This window comes from Patella vulgata, chromosome 1, assembly GCF_932274485.2.
Source record: "Patella vulgata chromosome 1, xgPatVulg1.2, whole genome shotgun sequence".
Lineage (NCBI taxonomy): Eukaryota > Metazoa > Mollusca > Gastropoda > Patellidae > Patella > Patella vulgata.
Genome location: NC_065879.2, coordinates 6,557,722 through 6,581,849, shown reverse-complemented (window position 1 = coordinate 6,581,849; position 24,128 = coordinate 6,557,722). Strand labels below are relative to the sequence as shown.

General features: G+C 36.0%; 1 protein-coding gene across 3 annotated transcripts in view; it reads right to left on the bottom strand.

Annotated features, from left to right (window-relative positions):
- The window catches only part of LOC126815283 (beta-arrestin-1), an 84,944-nt gene that overhangs the window by 37,719 nt on the left and 23,097 nt on the right, over nucleotides 1–24,128 (bottom strand). For all 3 annotated transcript variants that reach the window (XM_050540852.1, XM_050540860.1, XM_050540875.1), the window contains exon 2: nucleotides 4,606–4,636. In XM_050540852.1, the coding sequence (XP_050396809.1) occupies nucleotides 4,606–4,636 (31 nt within the window). The remainder of the gene's footprint in view (nucleotides 1–4,605; nucleotides 4,637–24,128) is intronic.

Here is a 24,128-nt window from a genome sequence, read left to right as displayed (position 1 = left end):
ACGATTATAGCAAGAATGGCTAGTTCTTTATCTAAATCTTACATAATGTATCTTTAAACAACATTCTATTTATTGAATTTTCACCAATGTATACACAACTGCAAATTTGTGTAAAGCAAACTGTTTCATTACTACATGTACAAGTATGTGTGGCCCTGTGGCATTTAGATAAAATGTGATAAATAAATTATTTATATGGTTGCTACCGAGATTAACTTTATGAAATGTATTTTTGGTGCCAGACTATCTGTAATCTGGGGAATAATTCCATTAACAGGACTACATGTACATACATGTATTCTACAGTTATTTCAACCAGAGGTATATATTATTCTATTTGCACAAATAAATATTGTGGAAGAAAGAGGTACAGAGGGAGGAAGAAAAGGTGAATGCCAGTTAACTCGTTCACATGAAAAGTCTACTTAAGTCGTCCACATGTCATTCATTGGTTGAGTCATCCACATCATATTGGTTGATTCGTCCACACACCCATGGCAACTAAGTTTCTTACTGGGCCCCCAAAATTCTCCGAAAGGTACATGTACATGTAGCTCATGAGGTGAATGCCTTATAAATACAATGCATGACACTGCAGTTTAGCCGAAAACCGTTTAAAGATAAATTTGATAATTCCGTAAATATACAAGTGATTATTCATAGGGAGTAGATCCAGTCATAGGCCATGTGGCAAATAAAGATGATCTAAGCAATTCACACATTTACCGGTGATTCTGATAAATAAACTTGCTGGTTTTTCATGACACAGCCAATATCCCAAACTAGCACAGAAATACGAATGGTGCCATTCACTTGGCGATATATTCATTATTAGCTACTGTATATATCAATATCAAAGATACATTATGGGAGATTAGATCAAGAGCTTCCAGTTCTCACTATAATAGTTAAAAACTGGATAATGTAAAGCGAATTTACTGAAAATTTCAGTCAAATTGATCCACTCTGAACCAAGATTTTAGCGATTGAATTTTCAGCCTAGCCTCGATCGTCATTACTAAAGTCGGTACGATAAAAAACATAGTCTCGATTATCCATTTCATGATTAAATCAAGAATGAACGTGGAGCAGCAAATGGTATCCTAATCTAGTAAACATCGCAGGCTAGCATTGACATCGAGGGTTGATTAAGGTTTGGATAAGTTAATTAATGTCTAACTAATAATTTAGATAATATTTCAGGCCTAAAGAAAGACCTGAAATATGAAGATTTAACTTTTGCATAATGTATATATTAATAATATTCACCATTTATATATTCTTTGATTGGCATTTAATAATTGAAAATATTAACACAAGGTACAATTTTTATGAATACACAATTACTGAATTTAATACTAAGCGCGGTTTCCATGAGGATACTCTCGTCTTTATCATTTGCTTATATACACAAAGAAAACACATGATACCTTTTAGTGAGTGATTAGACTGTCAATGTTATTGTAAAAAAAAAATACCTTTTTATATAGATGATAAACGACATCATTAATAATCTTATCACAAACGTTTATCCATCAAATAATTTATATCAAGTCAATTAAATATTATCTAACTAATAATGGATGGCGTGGCGCGGCTAATCTTTGATTTGCAATCATTATGCCCAAGATCATAACGCTGATCAACTAACAATACAGGGCTACTTTATTACAAAAACATCGATAAACAAATCAAGTTTGTTGATTATTGGGTAAATAAAACAATTTTAAAACAACCTATGAGTAAAACTTATTTATTCCATACAATTTACATGAGTATGGGTCAACCATTAGTTGTGGACGACAAAGATGTACATGTAACCAATACCTTGTGGACAACTTAACCAATACCTTGTGAACAACTTAACCAATACCTTGTGGACAACACCAGTTACACAACCAATACCTGTAGGTACATGTACATGGCGCAAAAATTCTCTTTAATTCTTTGAAAAAAAATTCTTTATCCTTCGACTATGACTAAAGCTATTATATTCCTCATTTGGATTGGGGGTGAGGGTAGTGTCAGCTGTGAGGAAGGATATATTTTCATCACTTTATAAAGAAAAAATATTTCATCTACATGTATTTTTCTACTTTGGTGTGAAGAAGCATACTTTCTGACCTTAGTTGTTCAGTGAGGAAGAAAAGTAAGGGTCACAGGAGCAGGTATGTGAGGACGAACAGAGGGCATATTGAGGAAAAAAGTGTATTTATAAAATTATGGGAGATTAGATAAAGAGCTGGCAGTTCTCACTAACAGTTAAAATCTAGATAATGTAAAGGGAATATGCTGAAAATTTCAGTCAGTTTGCTCGATTATCCATTATTGCATTAAATCATCAATGAGCATTGAGCAGCAAATCAGTGACAATCGGGCACATACATGTACATGTAAGATGCCATCGAGAGTTGATTACGGTCTTGTTTTGTTAATTAATAAATTAATAACATTTCAGACCTAAAGAAAGACCTGTAATAGGCAGAGTTAGCTCTTGCATAATGTATGTTTAATATTTATAAAGTTTGTTAAAATATCAATTTTGAGTGTCCAGTAAAACTATATATAATGCATTATTACTGTACAGCAGTGTGGTTTTGCAGAATAAAAAGATGGTTAAGTGAGACAGCATACAACCGTTGACAGAGACTAGTCATAGACACTTAGAAGGACTCAAACTACATGTTTGAACTTATCAGTGGATACTCAATTGGGATCACCTGTTTTTTGACATTTTCTTGTTATTTTATTATTTTTTAATTCTGTTTTTTTATTTAAAATCTATATTTTAATATTCATTAAGGATTGGTTAGTCATTAGAAGCAGATAGCAATTAATCCGTCATTCAGTTTAAATTATGACAGACTGGCAACTAAACTGTTTGTTCTGATAAGTTTCTTTAATTATTGTTTTATATGTCTTAAATATATTTTTCACTTTAGTTCCCATAGACGGCTTCATTCTGACCTTTATTTCATATACATTGACAGAAAACTATAGCAGTTAGAATAAAACTGAAATAATGTCGACAGCCATCTTTGATGACGTCATAGCCGATAACCTACATGTACCACGTGTGCCGTTTAAAACTTCGTGGCACACTTAGAAAGATCTTGCGGCACACTGGTTGAGAATCACTTCTGTACAGAGTCAGTTTTAACACTTAAAATCTGCTGATCGCCATTTCATTTTTTCGGACAGACGATATCTCAGTTTTCATGTCTTAATCTATGATAACATGTTTTAACTGAATGTATCACAACTCCTCCCAATCTGATAAAAAATACTGTCCAACTATGCAAAAGATAGGTTGCCAGGCAATAAAACAAATGCCCACAGCAGCTAAATCGTCCGGGCAGTCAACAAAAGTTGTCACATATTTTTACTTTTTCAGTAATGGAACATTCATAATACACTAAAATCTCATTAAGAGTAACAACTTATTAAGTAATTATCAGAAAACCATTAGAACTTGTTTTGTTTTTATAAAGTTCTGCCCCATGCTAACGTTTAGTATACAAAAAATATTTAATATCATGGATTTAGCTGTTCAAGTTATCAAAATTTATTAAAAATCAATATACTTGTTCATCTCTAGACCTTAAACTCTGTGTATCAATCTGAAGTCAACTGGATGATAACTTTAGCCTCTAGAGCGTCTACAAGATTTTTTGGAGTGATCAAGGGCCATAACTCTTGCAGTAATTATAGGAAATCGCTGAAATTCAATAGGCTTCTTCATCTCATGACCTTAAACACTGTGTAAACATTTAAAGTCAATCGGATATTAATTTTAGCTTCTAGAGCATCCACAAGATTTTTTGAAGTGGTCAAGGGCCATAACTCTGGCAGTAATTTAAAATTATCGGATATCGCTGAAAATCAATAGGATTCTTCGTCTCATGACCATAAAGACTGTGTATAAATTTAAAGTCAATCAGATATAATAACATTAGCCTCTAGAGCGTCCACAAGCAATTGCTTGTGAACGCCGGACCGACAGACGGACGGACGGGGGGGTGACGCCAATATGTGGGCGTATAAAAATAACTTCACTTTACTATTGCATAGCCAGCATAGGGTATTAGCGATCGACATGCTGGGAGCTATGCTGCACGAATTACAGCCATGCCAAAATAGATAATGATGGGACCCCTGAGGCTTCAATGGCTCTGGAGCGACGTACCGGTTGCACAACCCTCTACTTGGGACTGGTACATGTACAGTGTACATGTACATGTACATCAACATATACCACTACAACAAAATAATTTTGACTTTTTCTGCAGCAATGAAATGAAATGGGGTTTAACGCCCTACTGTTCTGCTACAACTGGGCTAATGGAGATGGGAATATGCCATACAATGTGCTATGAGGGAAATTTTGTCCAAACAGCTGCGCTACAGCACACTCTTATATCGAATTCCAACTGTCAAGGGATCTTTTACGTGCATGCCAATGTATACACAGGACCTCAGTTTTCCATCTCATCCGAGTGACTAGACAATTGTCCTTGTCAGGTCCTCCTGATGAACGCAGCTACATGTAATATTTGCTTCAGCTTTTATTACAGCATGGCTATTTGTGTTAAAATTCATTCCTACCTTTCCATTTGGACTACTCTTCTTGAAAACTCTGAAAAATACAAAATATTAAAAAGAATTAGTGATCAGCATTGTTAATCTCAATAATACACATGATACATTAAAAGATACATGTACATTCCCTTCAAGTTAATCTCGATGATACACATGGTACATTTTAAGATACATGTATGTTTGCTCCAAGTTAATCTTAATGATACACATGGTACATGTATATTTCAAGATACACATTCCCTCCAGGTTAATCCCAATGATACACATGGTATGTACGTCCTCATAAAGTTAATCTCAATGATACACATGGTACATGTATGTACATGTACGTCCTCATAAAGTTAATTTCAATGATACACATGGTATGTATGTCCTCATAAAGTTAATCTCAAGGATACACAAGGTATGTATGTCCTCACAAAGTTAATCTCAATGATACACCTGGTATGTACATGTACATGTATGTCCTCACAAAGTTAATCTCAATGATACACATGGTATGTATGTCCTCATAAAGTTAATCTCAATGATACACATGGTACATTTAAAGATACATGTACATGTACATGTATGTTCCCTCCAAGTTAATCTCAATGATACACAATACATGTTGACTACATATAAAGATACATGTATGTCCCCTCAATGCTAATTATATGCTAATTATATGTACATGTGTACATGTAAATGATCTAATGCAAACCTGAAAACATATTTCAATCTATAAATGTGACATTTCTTATAATCTAGAAAAAAAAATATATAATTATAAACCGAAGTGCTTAATAAACCCACAATAAATACTGTACACTATGAAAGAATTTCTTCAATATCGACTGTAAGTCTGGCAGACATCTTCAGGTTGCAAGCACACTTGAAGCAGTGTGCAAGTAGAATATACATGTTAGGGACTTCAAGTGATAGGACAAATGTAGTTTAAGAGAGTTTTAAGTTCACTTTGTAGAGAGATAGAGAGAGAGAGATGGGGTTTAACCTCCACTTGACACAAACTAGGTCATTTCGGGGCTAACACATGGTTCAATTTTATTTCAATAATTCGCTTGCGCATAGGGGTCTTTAGCAGTGGGCGGTTGGACAGGCAACCCTACTACTTGTCATGTACAACCGGGGAATCGAAACCCCACCAGTTGACTCAGTGACAGACCTTATGATACAGCGCGCACGCTAACCATTCGGCCATCCAACCCTCCAAGTTCACTTTATAACCATCAGTTAATTGATCAAGTCCTGTCTGACCAATCATCCAAGGAAAGTAAGCTCATGGTAACTTCCATCCAGCTTCACTAAGCTAAGAAGAGCTGTAAATGTACATATTCCACATGGCAGCATTTCTGTTGAAACAATGGCTCAAATCTGTATCACACATGGCTTACACTCCTCTTTCAAACCACAGGTTAAGAAAACCATTTAATCAGGTCAAGACTGGAGCTGTCAACGCTCATTTAAGACAGTGATTATAAAGTCAATAAGTCACAGCCAGGGTATCAGGTTTCTTGTGAGTAATACATGTAAGTAAACCAGGAAATAATTCCAAGACTGCAACCACATATTAACTCCTTCGTAAAAGTTAAGTAGTGGTTGGAAGAATCTCTAGAAGAGTGAGAGAGAAATGTGGTTTAACGTCTACTCGACACAAACCAGGTCATTTCGGGACTAACATATGGTTTTTAATTTTATTTCAATAATTCGCTTGCGTGTAGGGGTTTTTAGCAGTGGGAAGCAACCGGAGGACCCAGAGAAAACCCACAAGGTTGGACAGGCGGGGATTCGTAACCACGCCAGTTGACTCAATGGTTCAATTCCTTTCAGTATTTACACTTCACTTTTTTTTGTAATTTCTCTCGTGTGGTTTCTCTTTCTTGACAAAATCTGTGGACAAAACAGGTCATCATCATCCTTCACCCTAGTAAACATCTTTCACCCTAGTAAACATCCTTCACCCTAGTAAATATCCTTCACCTTCACCCTAGTAAACATCCTTCACCCTAGTAAACATCCTTCACCTTAGTAAACATCCTTCACCCTAGTATACCTAAAACTAAGTCAAATCTGTTTCCATGGAAATACAAATTATAAAACCTGAGAAATTTCTAATCAGTAAAAGACACAACTACCATAATACAAAAGTAGTTTGATGTATGTACAAAGTTTGATAAAGATGTCTTGAACAATTTCTGAGATATACTCCTGAAACAACATCATGATAGAAGGATGGGCATTTCTATATTCCTCTTATAACTGATAATTTACCTGTTTCATAAATGTTTAACGTTGATTATTTAAAAGTGGTTAAAGTCCCTGAGTGTGATTTGAATGATATAGGAATCCCTTGCAAAGTAAAATATTGTAAAAGTTGAATTTCTAATATCAGTAATATCAGTCCAGAGTTGGTTCAATTCCATTCAGTATTTACACTTCGCTTTTTGTTGTAATTTCCACAAAATCTGTGGACAAAACAGGTCTACGTTTCTTTCCAGTAGAACTTTCTGCCATTTTGCAATCAATGGTAGGATGATGGCCAATTACAAGTCTGTTTTTTGGCAGATGACGTCATAATATGATACATGTATTATAGCACCCTCATCACCATCATGTATTAGCAAAATCTAATTGATGGGCCTATTTTTAATCAGATTAAATCCAAGCTGGGATTATCTAGCGTTGATATTTTGATTTGGTTTGCTTAATTAAATGTTAAATAATCAATCTGAGCATGGATTAAACCATCAGATATGTGTTATTTTCTGACAAACGGCAAATCATGATTCATATACTGTTACTTTAAACATACATTATGACGTCTCATTAATAATGATGTCATAATATATGATTACTGGAAACAGGAAAAGGGTACGGCAACACTCCCTTAGAGAGTAATTAAAGATGGACAGGCTGATACATCTACGTGGAGACTGGATCAAAAGATGATACCGGCGGGGCGGAGTAGTAAAATAAAATTAAAGAACCCCCGCACAACAGAATACACAACAGACTTGTAGAAGTAGAAGATTGTTTAATGGGTCGACGTTTCGGGTGCAATATTGTTGATAAAGGGTATTGCACCCGAAACATCGACCCATTAAACAATCTTCTACTTCTACAAGTCTGTTGTGTATTCTGTTGAGCGGGGGTTCTTTAATTTTATAATATATGATTAATACAATGATGTCACATTAATAATGATGTCATTGTATTAATCATATTAAAATTACATTATACAAGAGCTAAATCTGTCTATTGCAGGTCTTTCTTTAAAAGGCCTGAAATGTTATCTAAATTATTAATTAGACATTAATTAACTTATCCAGACCATAATCAACTCTCGATCTCATCGCTAGCCTGCGATATTTACTGGATTAGGATCCGATTTGCTGCTCAACTTTCATTCATGAATAAATCATGAATAAATCATGAATTGGACAATCGAGACTATGTTTTTTATTGTACCGACTTTACTAATGATGATCGAGGCTAGACCGAAAATTCAATCGCTACATTCTCGGTTCAGATTGGATCAATTTGACTGAAATTTTCAGCGAATATCCTTTACATTATCTAGTTTTTAACTATTATAGTGAGAGCTGCCAGCTCTTTATCTAATCTCCCATAATGTATCTTTAACATGTCGCAACCAAGACATCTTCCACTGAATTTAGTCTCATGGATAGAACGGGATGTATTAGATCTCATATACAGGTACATGTAGGTGGCTCAGCGATTAAGGCGCTGGCTTACTAATCACAGGTACATGTAGGTGGGTCAGCGATTAAGGCGCTGGCTTACTAATCACAGGTGGTCCCGGGTTTGATTCCAGTGTTGGCTAAATACATGTACCTCATAATTTTTCTGTTTTTAATCGTATGTTAGTAAATAATATGTTAGCAGGTGTATTACATACCTTTAATTATATATTAATCAGATTATTGACAAAATCAGTATGTGTTAACCAGATTATCTATAATAGGCACATTCATCACGATTTTTAATCCTTCAATATCTATTATTTATATATCACATAAGAACATGTTAGCACAGAGAAATGTGGTTAATGCTTCATCAAATATACATGTACATTGTAATATCATTATCAGCGGTTTTAGCGAAAGGTATTAAGCTATACGATGAAGCTCTTGCCTCTCAGTGGTGCAGGACAGAGGGCCTGACAAGGATAGCTGTTTAGTTTTTTGGGTTGTACAAAAAACCAAGGTAGCCTGTACACATTGGCGTGCATGTAAAAGATCCCTTGGCAGTTGGAATTTGATGCAAGAGTAGGCCGTAGCGCCGCTGTCCGGACAAAATTCCCCTTATACATTGTAGCACACTGCATGGCACCTGCCCGTCTTTTGGAGCAGAACAGTAGAACATTAAACCCCATTCCATTTCATTTTATGTACTTGTTGTGTTATAAGGTTAAATTGTTTGAATTTTTAATTCCATGGCATGTAATTCTCTAGCTGGTCATTTTCGTCATCAAAACTGCCAAATATGACTGAAATGGGAGCTGAGGCTCCGAGTTCACAAAGCTTTCTCAGACTTAAGTTAAGAATTTAATCAAAATTGTTCGCCTTATTTTAATTAAAATATAGCCCTTTATAAAACTTTTGTTGTTTTAATGTATCAAATACATCAATAAGAAACTATGTGTAAATTTTTGTTTTTCTGGATTAAAGATATTTCTTACATGTATGAACTTAAGTCTGAGAATGCTTTGTGAACTCTGGACGTGCTTTACAGGTTTTAATTAATAGCAAACCATGATAAACTTGACCAACTTTGTCATAAAAAAAAATATCATGGACTGTAATTCCTCAAAGCTCCTTCACAAATACCTGTAGCAAAGCACTAAAATGATGAAAAAAAACCCATCACAGGAAATGGAAAACTGTCTTTGGCAAGCGATTTCCTGTTTCTTTTCAGATTGTCTTTTAAGCTTGCTTGTCTTTTAACCGTTCCTAGTATTGTAATACTGTAGAGGTTTGATCACATGTTCGCACACTGGTGCCTCAGATTTTCAAAGAATGAGAGAGAGAGAGAGAGAGAGAGAGAGAGATGGGGATTAACGTCCCCTCACGTCCACTCGACACAAACTAGGATATTTCGGGACTAACACATAGGTTTAATTTTATTTTAATAATTCGCTTGCACATGGGGGTCTTTAGCGGTGTGGGGGGGGGGGGGGCGACTGGTGATCCTACTCCTTGTCACATACAACCGGGGATTCAAAACCACGCCAGTTGACTCAATGACAGACCTTATGATACAATTCGGCCATCCAACCCCCCCTCAAAGAATGACAATTGATTGCATTATATCAATTTAAAAATTAATTTATAAAGGGTTTTTACTCCCAACAGAGAGAAAGAGAGAGAAATGGGGTTTAACGTCCACCCAACACAAACTCGGTCATTTTGGGACTAACATATGGTTCAATTTCATTTCAATAATTCACTTGTTTGTATGGGTTTTTAGCAGTGGGAGGAAATCCGGAGGAAATCTGGGGGAACCAGAGAAAACCCACGAGGTTGGACAGGCGACCCTACTCCTTGTCAAGTACAACTGGGAAATCAAAACCATGTCAGTTGACTTAATGACAGACCGTATGATACAACGTGCACACTTAACCATTCGGTCATCCAACCTCAATACTCCCAACAGTACAATATTTGGTATAACATTGAGATTATTGAGTGATACAATGTTCTTCCAACAGTTCCAACAGTATATGTACAAATTTATAAATTCTTTTACATGTATCTGATAAAAATCTGAGCTTTTTCAATTCATTTTTCATGTTTTCAGTCTTACTTAAACATACATTATGCAAGAGCTAAATCTGCCTATTGCCTGAAATGTTTTCTAAATTATTCATTAGACATTAATTAACTTATCCAGACCATAATTAACTCTCGATGTCATCGCTAGCCTGTGATGTTTATTGGATAAGGTTCCGATTTGCTGTTCGATTTCCATTCATGATTTAATCATGAAAGGGATAATTGAGACTATGTTTTTTATTGTACCGACTTTACTAATGATGATCGAGGCTAGACCGAAAATTCAATCGCTACATTCTCGGTTCAGACTGGATCAATTTGACTGAAAATCTCAGCAAATTTCCTTTACATTATCTAGTTTTTAACTATTATATAGTGAGAATTGCCAGCTCTTTATCTAATCTCCCATAATGTATCTTTAACATGTCGCAACCAAGACATCTTCCACTGAATTTAGTCTCATGGATAGAACGGGATGTATTAGATCTCATATACAGGTACATGTAGGTGGCTCAGCGATTAAGGCGCTGGCTTACTAATCACAGGTACATGTAGGTGGCTCAGCGATTAAGGCGCTGGCTTACTAATCACAGGAGGTCCCGGGTTTGATTCCAGTGTTGGCTAAATACATGTACCTCATAATTTTTCTGTTTTTAATCGTATGTTAGTAAATAATATGTTAGCAGGTGTATTACATACCTTTAATTATATATTAATCAGATTATGGATAAAATCAGTATGTGTTAACCAGATTATCTATAATAGGCACATTCATCACGATTTTTAATCCTTCAATATCTATTATTTATATATCACATAAGAACATGTTAGCGCAGAGAAATGTGGTTAATGCTTCATCAAATATACATGTACATTGTAATATCATTATCAGCGGTTTTAGCGAAAGGTATTAAGCTATACGATGAAGCTCTTGCCTCTCAGTGGTGCAGGACAGACGGCCTGACAAAGATAGCTGTTTAGTTTTTTGGGTTGTACAAAAAACCAAGGTAGCCTGTACACATTGGCGTGCATGTAAAAGATCCCTTGGCAGTTGGAATTTGATGCAAGAGTAGGCCGTAGCGCCGCTGTCCGGACAAAATTCCCCTTATACATTGTAGCACACTGCATGGCACCTGCCCGTCTTTTGGAGCAGAACAGTAGAACATTAAACCCCATTCCATTTCATTTTATGTACTTGTTGTGTTATAAGGTTAAATTGTTTGAATTTTTAATTCCATGGCATGTAATTCTCTAGCTGGTCATTTTCGTCATCAAAACTGCCAAATATGACTGAAATGGGAGCTGAGGCTCCGAGTTCACAAAGCTTTCTCAGACTTAAGTTAAGAATTTAATCAAAATTGTTCGCCTTATTTTAATTAAAATATAGCCCTTTATAAAACTTTTGTTGTTTTAATGTATCAAATACATCAATAAGAGACTATGTGTAAATTTTTGTTTTTCTGGATTAAAGATATTTCTTATGAACTTAAGTCTGAGAATGCTTTGTGAACTCTGGACAAACCATGATAAACTTGACTAACTTTGTCATAAAAAAAAATATCATGGACTGTAATTCACAAATACGTGTAGCAAAGCACTAAAATGATGAAAAAAAACCCATCACAGGAAATGGAAAACTGTCTTTGGCAAGCGATTTCCTGTTTCTTTTCAGATTGTCTTTTAAGCTTGCTTGTCTTTTAACCGTTCCTAGTATTGTAATACTGTAGAGGTTTGATCACATGTTCGCACACAGGTGCCTCAGATTTTCAAAGAATGAGAGAGAGAGAGAGAGGGAGAGAGAGATGGGGATTAACGTCCCCTCACGTCCACTCGACACAAACTAGGATATTTTGGGACTAACACATAGGTTTAATTTTATTTTAATAATTCGCTTGCACATGGGGGTCTTTAGCGGTGGGGGGGGGGGGCGACAGGTGATCCTACTCCTTGTCACATACAACCGGGGATTCAAAACCACGCCAGTTGACTCAATGACAGACCTTATGATACATTCGGCCATCCACCCCCCCTTAAAGAATGACAGTTGATTGCATTATATCAATTTAAAAATTAATCTATAAAGGGTTTTTACTCCCAACAGAGAGAAAGAGAGAGAAATGGGGTTTAACGTCCACCCAACACAAACTCGGTCATTTTGGGACTAACATATGGTTCAATTCCATTTCAATAATTCACTTGTTTGTATGGGTTTTTAGCAGTGGGAGGAAATCCGGAGGAACCGGAGAGAAAACCCACGAGGTTGGACAGGCGACCCTACTCCTTGTCAAGTACAACTGGGAAATCAAAACCATGTCAGTTGACTTAATGACAGACCGTATGATACAACGTGCACACTTAACCATTCGGTCATCCAACCTCAATACTCCCAACAGTACAATATTTGGTATAACATTGAGATTATTGAGTGATACAATGTTCTTCCAACAGTTCCAACAGTATATGTACAAATTTATAAATTCTTTTACATGTATCTGATATAAATCTGAGCTTTTTCAATTCATTTTTCATGTTTTCAGTCTTACTTAAACATACATTATGCAAGAGCTAAATCTGCCTATTGCCTGAAATGTTTTCTAAATTATTCATTAGACATTAATTAACTTATCCAGACCATAATTAACTCTCGATGTCATCGCTAGCCTGTGATGTTTATTGGATAAGGTTCCGATTTGCTGTTCGATTTCCATTCATGATTTAATCATGAAAGGGATAATTGAGACTATGTTTTTTATAGTACCGACTTTTAGTAATGATGATCTAGGCTAGGCTGAAAATTCAATCGCTAAATTCTCGATTCAGACTGGATCAATTTGACTGAAAATCTCAGCAAATTTCCTTTACACTATCTAGTTTTTAACTATTATATAGTGAGAGCTCTTTATCTAATCTCCCATAAAGAGAGAGAGAGAGAAATGGGGTTTAACGTCCACTCGACACAAACTAGGTCATTTCGGGACTAACATATGGTTTAATTTTATTTCAATAATTCGCTTGCGCGTAGGGGTCTTTAGCAGTGGGAGGAAACCGGAGGACCCAGAGAAAACCCACGAGGTTGGACAGGCGACCCTACTCCTTGTCACGTACAACCGGGGATTCGAAACCATGCCAGTCGACTCAATGACAGACTTTATGATACAGCGCGCGCACGCTAACCATTCAGCCATCCAACCCCCAATCTCCCATAATGTATGTTTAACATGTCGCAACCAAGACATCTTCCACTGAATTTAGTCTCATGGATAGAACGGGATGTAATAGATCTCATATACAGGTACATGTAGGTGGCTCAGCGATTAAGGCGCTGGCTTACTAATCACAGGAGGCCCCGGGTTTGATTCAAGTGTTGGTTAAACTACCACATCATTTTTTCGTTTGGGTCGGTGATATCTACATATAAGTGATGACCCAAACAGGAATATTCCCTTTTTAAAAGACAAAGTTTTTTTTTTAAAGGAAATACTTGCCAATACCGAGTCTGAATCGGATAAATTAGGTAGTGGAACTTGGACAGTGATTCAGATGAGGAAAAAGACAGTGATCAGTGTACATGTATTCCAACTAATTTCAGGCAAAAATTCAGGCATAATTCCTCTAGTGCCTGTACTTTGTCTGTCACTTATTTGGGTTTTCTTTTTAAATGTATTAATTGATATTACATGTATTAATACTGCAAAAAGTTCAAAATAGCAGGTACATGTACCAGTTCACTAGTGCCAGACATTTTGTCAGGTATAACTAAAACCGTTTTTCCAGGTACAATTTATGTTTAATATCATATTTAAAGTAACCTTCAACTTAACAAAGTATTGAAAATACAAGCACCAACCTATATACATGTATGTTCCTCAAGCTTTTATATACAGGGGTTAAAGGAGCTAAATCGCTAACATTTGGGACCTAGAAATTGACAAAAGTGGGTCGCAACGCATATAATACTGTAATATGAATGTATATAAACTGATTTACATTCAATGGTTTCCGTTTTTACTCCAATTTCAAATCAGTTATGTTCGGCGAAATAAGCCAGCAGTCTCAAGCGAGTGCAAATTTCTAGCGTCTGGTTATTCCAGTCTACACACCCGTTTGATTTGGTGCAATGTGTCTAGCCTCGTGTCTCGAGTCTCTTGATACAACTGGGGCTGAAGCGCATTATGGTACACGATTCGTGTACCAATGGTAAAATGTTTATTTTGTCTTCCATATTGGATATCAAAAGCCCATCTTTTTCCGGTAAGATCACAACATGAATGTTGATTTAATTTGACAAATAAATCGTGCTTTCAATGTTGAAGATTTTGGATGATATTGAGTTAGAGACTTAGCTACTTTAAATAAAGTTAGGGTTAAAAACTGCTGTAACCAAAACATTCACATTTTTTATCACTTATAAAATTAATATTAACATTATAACAAAAATTAAGCATCATGTAAAATTAACTCACCTTGTTTTTTGTCCATTTGTCATGGTCATCATCTACGCTATGAAAACTAATTTTTTAAACAAAACCAAAAATATTTCCAATTTCAGAAATATAGATAAAGCAGATTTTTGTCAGTTTTGTATAGGAAGTGGTCACTTAGAACTCGTTATCTATTCTGTTATAGCAAACAGATCAACTATGGTACTACTATTTCAAAACCTCTGTTATCCAATCTAACGAACACATCAACAAAAAAACCCTGAAAAACTGTGATCTATTATGTAATATGTCACACTAGCTGATTGATGTCCATTAAAACCTAACAACTGATCATGTACAAAAAAAGCATCACAATTTTATAGATAGCAGGTGTTCTGTGCCGTAAATGAAATACTTCTGCAACAAGCACCTGTCTCCAAACTGATGAAAACTGTACAACAACCGTCTCCAAGCACAAACTGATGACAAACTACACATGAAACAACCTTCTCCCACCATAAACGGATGACAAACTACACATACTTTTATATATTCTCAATAAATGGCCCCACTGTTTACTCCTGCTAATTAAGAGAAGATAGTCGGTCTCGCAAAGAGCATGATAATTAATTCTATTGTCATTCCACTAATAACTTTACAATTATACGTCACAAAAATCAATGTCTGTGAGAATCGGCTTTTAACATAATGCAATTCTCCACTAACAATATTGTTAATCACATCATATACATCGGGAAATAATTAAAGGGGGTCATTTCAATTATTAATTAAAAGGGTCATGTCACTTAGTCCAAGAGCTAACAACTCTTTGTTAAGAAATTAGCAGGTTTGACTTCGGGAATAAGTTTAATCACTTTCCAATAATTGAAAAATCACAGTTTTGTTATACTATGAGTATTTGGAAGATATCTTGGATTGTGGTTAGACCACCTGGACATGCAATTCCCCCCCCCCCCCCCCCGTCATCAATTTTAAGTAACGTACATGTTATGTCCATCAACCAATCTGATTAAAACACAGATCCTATTTCATTTTGTTTTTTATAGTTCAAAATTTCGTTTTAATTGTCTGTACTACACTAGGATCAGGAAGAGTTGTTATATAACAAGCGTTCTGGATGACGTGAATAATTAGACAATGAAACTATCTATTATGGCAATTCTTGGCGTGCCATGTATGGAACTGTGTGAATAACATATTTTATTTCATCTCTAAGCAAGAAAACGTTTATATTTTCACGAATGATGAAATAAAATATGTTATTCACGACAAAACGACAAATATCCTCTATCTATCGAGTTTGGAACACCCACATATAGACACGCCTCTAAAACCCTGTAAATTATACATAAATATATACCGAATATACGTGCAAGTTTAAAAATAAAAATAAGTAGCTGTGGACAATCTGATTTGACATAATATTGGTGAAATTTTTAATGAAAAACACCCCACACACCCACCCAAGTGCCTTATAAACTCTTTGGGTACAGTACATATACAAGTACAAACTCGTCAGTTTTATCCATCTTAGTTGAAATAAAATCTACTATGATGAACAATCTGTTTCGACATGACATCTTGTGGCGTGTTCGAGGACTAAGGATCTTGAGTCACGCAACAAGTTATTGACAACTGTCCTGGTGCTACTCCTGTAAACTGATATATCATTCCAGTTCTGTTGTCTAATCACATTACACGTAATGTTAGGTTGCCAGGCAACGAAACATACACCTACTGCAGGTAAGTCATCCATGCAGGGGATGTTGGATGGCCGAATGGTTGGCATGTGCGCGTTGTATCATAAGGTCTGTCATTGAGTCAACTGGCGTGGTTTCGATTCCCCGCTTGTATGTGACAAGCAGTAGGGTCGCCTGTCCAACCTCCTGGGTTTTCTCTGAGTCCTCCGACTACTATTGAAATAAAATTGAACCGTTATGGGGACGTTAAACCTCATTTCTCTCTCATCCAAACGGTCCACACGGGTTGTCACAAATTTTTTCTTTTATCCATAATGAAAACATTTATCAGAAATCATTAGAATTTGTTTTAAGGTAGCTCCTAGTTCTCTCAATCTGATTAAAATACAGATCTATATTTCGTTTCGTTTTTTTATACTTTCGATGGCCTACACTACATGAAGATCACTCGGCAAATCTCGACAGATTCCGTTACCCTACATCTAATCTCGGCTGTATGACAGTAAGTGATATGTACCTACGCCCATACATTTGAGATGCGGCTGCTGGTTTACTTTAAACAGGAAAACGTGTTGCTTTTACAAAAAAGTCTCAAATTGCGTCTTTTGTAGAGTGTATATACCTAAATGAGCAGAGATATTGTCTCAAGGCTGCTGGTTTGATAAAATTCCCTGGTAATTCCCCAAACCCAATGCCAAACGTGACGTTTGTTGATATAATACACTCTCCACAGAAATCTCCATGGGGGCAGCCATTTTTCATTCGGAACCTTTAAAATTTTAAAATATGGCGGAAATGGTGATACAGCCGAGATTAGATGCGTAGAATCTGTCGAGGTTTGCCGAATGCATGAAGATCTGACAAGTTATAGCGATAGGTCACGTCAGGGGTCAAAAGACCGACTTATGACCCTATGACGTCAGACATTTGATTAACCAATCAGCATTGATGTTACTAATGGATTACCCACAGTTCCGTGCAAAACACGCCTAAAGCTTGCAGTAACAGACCGTTTCATTGGCTTATCCCCGACACCATTCAGAACACGAGTTAAATAACAACTCTTCCAGATCCAAGTGTAGTAAAGACAAGTCAAACGAAATTTTGAACTATAAAAACGAAACGAAATAGGATCTGTGTTTTAACCAGATTGCTAGTTCTCTCAGATGCTACCGTTTACTATACAAAGTGGTATAAATGTCCTGGGGTTTGTAACATGATTGAAGTTTGAAACTTACGTTGTAATACAAATAAGTTTTCAATCTTTATATTTTACTGAATTTATGTTACTTACTCAAAATATACCTCAGAATGCACCAAATCGAATCAATTTTCAAAATTTTCTGGGGGATTTGCGTCTACACTGGACCTTACGCTTATTCAGCCCCCCTCCCCCCCCCCCCCCACACAAGGTTAATACAGCCTTGTAGGACCACCACACCCTTACGCTTATTCGGCCCCCTCCCCCCATTCACTTGTCTCAGCTCCCCCCCCCCCACCAAGGTTAATACAACCTTGTAGGACATTGAACCCCATTAACCAAAATTCTGTTTTAAGGACAATCTATTCTAAATATAGGCATCTGATCTGATAATCACCTATGATTATAGTTATATTTAACTATTAGAGACTATAAATAACTAGAATAAGTAACATGTACAATGTATATATAGAAATATACAGTACACCTACAGTTGTACAGGTACAGTGTACATGAAAACTGAGATCTTTGGGATATAAACATCGGTTTTAAGTTTCATCAAAACTGGATAAAAATTATGACCTGTAGAGTGTCCAGTACATATACAATCAATAAATTATCACATACATAAGTTATATCTATAGCACGGCTTTCATGAGTTAACAGGTTTAACCAGAGGCTGAAGGCCGAGAGGGTTAAACCTGTTAACGAATGAAGCGTGCTATAAATGACTTGTAACATTGACACCTGCTCAACATGCTTGTTGTTATTACACAGAAAACCCACCCCACTTCTCTATATGATTTCTACTAAAACTAGTGTAAACCAGCAAAAGTGTGCAATAACATTGAACATGTCTAGTTATTGCACGGTTAAGCTACATTGTACACTCAATCTACTAGTGGGAAAACAATCTGCTTTTTCAATGAAAAGAACAAAGGAAGATTTCCCATCCATGTCACAAATGTACCTGGACATACATGTATTTATTTACATGATGCTTGACTAAGTGTTAATCAAATGTAAATGTACATTTGTACATGAAATGAAATGGGATTTAACGTCCTACTTTTCTGCTCTGACTGGGCTAATGAAGACAAGCATACACCATACATGTACATTTGTACAGTGTACTATGAGGGAAATTTTGCCCTGTCAGCAGCACTATGGCCTACTCTTATATCAAATTCCAACTGCCAATGTTTACACAGGACCTCAGTTTTTCGTCCCATCCAAATGAATAGACAGCAGTCCTTGTCTGGCCCTCCATCCTGCACCAATGACAAGGGGAAACCACGCTGGAAAAATCCTGATGAACTTTCTCGGCCTACACCAGTAACAAACCCAACACTCATTATCTAATCTAGACCGACCCTTTAAACTAGACAACAGTACATGTAGAAACCCAATGGTTTTCTATGATTCTCAACAGATTTGAACAGTTTTCCAACAATGGTTTGAAACTAAACATTAAAGGAGCTAAATCGCTAATATTTCGGACATAGAAATTGACACAAATGGGTCGCAACGCATACAATAATGTAATATGAATGTATATAAACTATTTATATTACATTAGTTTCCATTTCTACTTTGATTTCAAGTCATTATGTTCGGCGAAATGCGCCAGAAGTCTCGGATCGAATGGCAGTCTCTATATAGCGTCTAGTTATTCCAGTCTACACCGATAGTATTTACTGTACATGCCCTCCAGATAAGAATATGGCATCACCGTTTGACATGACTTGTGGAATATGTCTAGCCTCGTTCTTTGAGTCCCTTGTTACAAATGGCACTGAAACGCATTACGGTACACGATTCGTGTACCAATGGTAATATGTTTATTTTGTCTTAAATATTGAATATCAGAAGCCAATATTTTCTCGGTAAGATCACAACATCAATGTTGATTTAAATTAACAAATAATTTGTGTTTTCAATGTCGAAGAATTTGAATGATACTGAGTTAGAGACTTAGCTACTTTAAATGCAGAAACTTCTTAAACAACACAACTAAAGGATGACCATGTTGAAGTGTATTACAGGTACAGTGGGTAAGACGTTGGCTCACTAGCATGGAGGTCGCATGTTCGATCCCAGCATTGGCGGGGATTTTGCGATGTGGTTTCCCCTTGTCAGTGGGCCTGACAAGGACAGCTACATGTATCTAGTCATTCGGATGGTACAAAGTTGTAGTGATAAGTACCATATAATATAAGCAAGTCAAACTAAGAGTGTAAAACTGTTCATGTAAATGGGCTCTTTTTGTTACTTTATGTGTATCTGTTATCTACATTATTTAAAAAAACTCAGCCTCAGGTGTAATTTGAAATTAAATTTGTAGTTTCAATCTCCAGGTACATGTACTTACTTCTAAAATGTTTCATGTTAAATAATAATACTCAGCCCCCCCCCCCCTCCAGCCCCAGTGAGAATGGTCGTCACTGTTCAGACCAGCACCTGCAGCCAGCAATTATGGGATTCCCAGATTTTAGTTTCTGTTTAATGAGGTCGCGACGAAGACTCTGGGGAATACACCAAACCACTAATGCATGATCACCCTTTGCTCCAATGTATGCCCCCCCCCCCCTCGACAATATCCTGGATCTGGGCCTGAATACTGGCATATTTCCGTTCGTTGTTAAATAATAATAATAATAGCTAGAACTCTGAAGGGGTACTGGCATGTTTCTGTTTGTCAGGTCACGTCAGGTCACGTCAGGTCACGCCTTGTCACGTTAACCATCAAGTCACACCATGAATTATTGAGTATACATGAAGTACATGTAACATCAAATAACTACTAAATAGGAAAAACCTGCCATTTTTAACTCTTAATAAAACCAGGAAGTTATACTTCAAGACCAAACTTTTTGATATTAATTGTTTAGTAGACATCAGGGTCATCATATATACAAAGGTCAAGGGTCATAGAAACTTCAGGTCACCAGATAGAAAGTCAAAGTCAAAAGTCAAACAAAATTCAAAGTGAAACTGGAAGTAAACAAATTCGAAATTCAAAAATTGGTTTCCTAAGGATTGTTGCCTTTTAGAGTAGATTCAAAACAATAAAAAGTTTTTGAAAATCAGTATCAAAATGGCAGCTGAATATCTATTTGAAGGTTTTTTGTAAAATCCAATATGGTGGCCAAGCTGGTTGAAAATGTTATCGAACAAGGTCCCTGAAAATGAATGATAATATCTGGGGCTAACACCACCTTACACTGTATGTCATTTTTCAGTAATTTCCGGGATTTTCCAGAAGCTGCCTCAAAAATTAATACAGTGTATGCCATTTTGAAGGCATCAATGTGTCCCATATTCGTGCCAAGTTTGAACTTGATACCTCAAATACTAACGGAGATATTGTACGCCATCGTGAATATCGAAAAAAAATGCTGAAGAAAACTTTAGCAAATCTTTGATGCTAAAACTAATGGAGCGAACTTTCGAATTCTGAAAACCATCAGTCAGAGCCCATATGGGATTTGTCCAAAGAATCCAAAAATGAAAACCTGACGAAGATCCGATGAGAAATAAATGAGATATGGGCAATATCCAATTTGTCAAAAATGACCCAATTTATATTTAATAAATAGTTCCACGGAGGTCAACCACATCCATGTACAGTTTTGGCTGCAAACTCTGACTAACGAAAGACCCTCAATAAACAGATTTACCTCTTGCATAATGTATGTTTAAGTGATCAACGTATTTATTGTGTTATATCGTGTTATATCGTGTTATATTGTGTTATAACTACTTAATTTGCCTTGAGTGGCTAACTTAATCCTTTGTACAGGGTTCCTGCGGCTTCGTCAAACATTTTTTCAAGGATATTCAAGGATAAATATACGTCAAATTCAAGGATTTTCAAGGACATTTTTTAGCCTAAAGTTACAATTTTTCATCTCAAAAATAACCAAAACATTACCAACTATCGTTATAAAACTTCTAATCTAAACGGGATTTTCATATCAACTTACTATTATTACCAATTTGAAACAAAATTAAGGATCTCAACTGAAATTCAAGGATATTTTCCTATTTCCGCGAAATTCAAGGATATTCAAGACCTTGAAAATGAAATTTTAAATTTAAGGATATTCAAGGATTTTCAAGGACCGCGTGAACCCTGTTTGTAGGACAATCCATCAATCTAATTCTGACCAGAAGTCATGGCTTCTCCTTTGTTGGAGTAAGTATCAATGAAACAAGAGTGATTATAAACTTAATCTATGTGATTAACCCATGATTTCTCCATGGTCAGACGTTTTAATATCCTTGATGTCGGCCGACAACATGTAGAAATTAGCCAGATTTATTCTGCTGAAAAATGTATCGAATTATACCCCGAAAAATACAGTAATTTTGGAGGAATTTGAAACAGGTACGAATTGGCAGTAGTCGGCACGCGGCCCTGCTCCTCTCGACGCACCTCGACTTTCCTTCCTATAAATTAGTTAAATCGCTCTCCTAAATATTGGGATTAATAAACTACTTTCAGTTTTTGTTTATTTTTAAACTGCATACTGTACACATTCGATTTATCAGTTTGCATGATGATAATTCTGATGCTACCATATTCACAGACATTCACCAAATATTAAACTAGAAAGAGAGAGAGGAAGAGAGAGAGAGAGAGAGAGAGGAAGAGAGAGAGAGAGAGAGAAGGAGAGAGAGAGATTGGGTTTAAGTCCATTTGACACAAACTAGGTCATATTGAAGTAACATATGGTTTTATTTTATTTAAATAATTCGCTTGCGTGTAGGGGTCTTTAGCAGTGGGAGGAAACCGGAGGACCCAGAGAAAATCCACGAGGTTGGACAGGCGACCCTACTCCTTGTCACGTACAACCGGGGAGTCGAAACCACGCCAGGCCTTATGATACAGCGCATACAAAAAATTAAACAAGACTAAAGCATAAATACAATGTAGAATTACTCTTGCATTATAATTAAGAAGAGTTTTTTTTTAAAAGAGCTTTTTCCTCATTGTTGAAATTGGCAGGAGCTTTTTATGGCTCCCGCACGATTTTAAAAACGTGAAGAACTGGGGACGCTTTCATTTTATCGTATTACGATAACACATAATTTTTTAAGAATATTACCGACATAAATTTGAATACCGTACGGAAATTAAATATGTAAAATAACAAAGTGCACCTATTTCTTACCACATACAAATTTGAATATTTTGTTGACACATGATTTTTAATAGTGATCTGAAACCACCTGTTTAAATGATGAGTTATGTCCCTTTATTTTCGGTAAAAATGTCTGACAAGAAATTTTTTTAAAATTCCAACACTGGTGTATTTTGGAACAAACACAGTGTTATACATGTATTATCATGCATTTTAATTTCTAAAACAATGCAAGAAAAACCCTTGTTTTATTATGCAAGACGGAGGACCTGACAAGGACAGCTGTCTAGTCATTCAGATGAGACGGAAAAACAAGGCCCTGTGTACACGTTAGCACGCACGTAAAAGATCCCTTGACAGTTGGAATTTGATATAAGAGTTGGCCGTAGTTAGGGCTGGGTATCAATAGTGATTTTTACTATCGATAATCAGCAATGAAATGTCGGTCGATAATCGATAGTATCGAAAACAAACTTATTTTCACGGTCGTCATCAAGACTGGATACAGTGTAAGTTCAAAGTTCAAAACCATACGAAGTTGCGAAAGATCGTTTGCTCCTGTCTAAGGAGATTTATTTGGAAAACATTAATAAAACTTGTTATATCACGTATATACATGTATACGTAAATTGATGTTGTTTATTATTAAAATAATGCAGCCGTGGTTCCGAATGAAGAGATATCGTAAATAATTATGTTAAGGGACCAAAATTACGCCACAATATTTATATATATGCCAAGCCTCAAATCAGTTTCACACAATTATAGTCACTAAATAAACGATCATGTTGTACTTAATAAGCTATGACCATTAATCATCTATAAATAATAGACTGAAAACTGGTTCCAAGTGTCGTCCATAACATCCAGACACTTTTGAGTAAAAGATAGGTTACGTGCCCTTGTTTTGAAATTAGTCTCGCTTAACCAGTCTATCAACCATTCTACGTCTGAATGACAGGTCGGGATAATCAAGACTACTTTTTTACGAAACATAACAGAAAGCTAGAACAAGAAATTGAATTTAGAAATAAGCATGTTAGGTAGCTCAACAATCGTTTTAAGAACCTTGTAAAAGTAAAATGAAACTACTGCTAGTATCATGTTCCTGTCTAACCCGAGTGATTCAGAGATATTATTTGTACTAAACCAAAAGATGCCGCTCTTAACGGTACAGTTAATGATAAAGTGATTTAAAAAATGAAACGAACGTTATTTCTAAATCTGCTGTAATAACCAAGAAA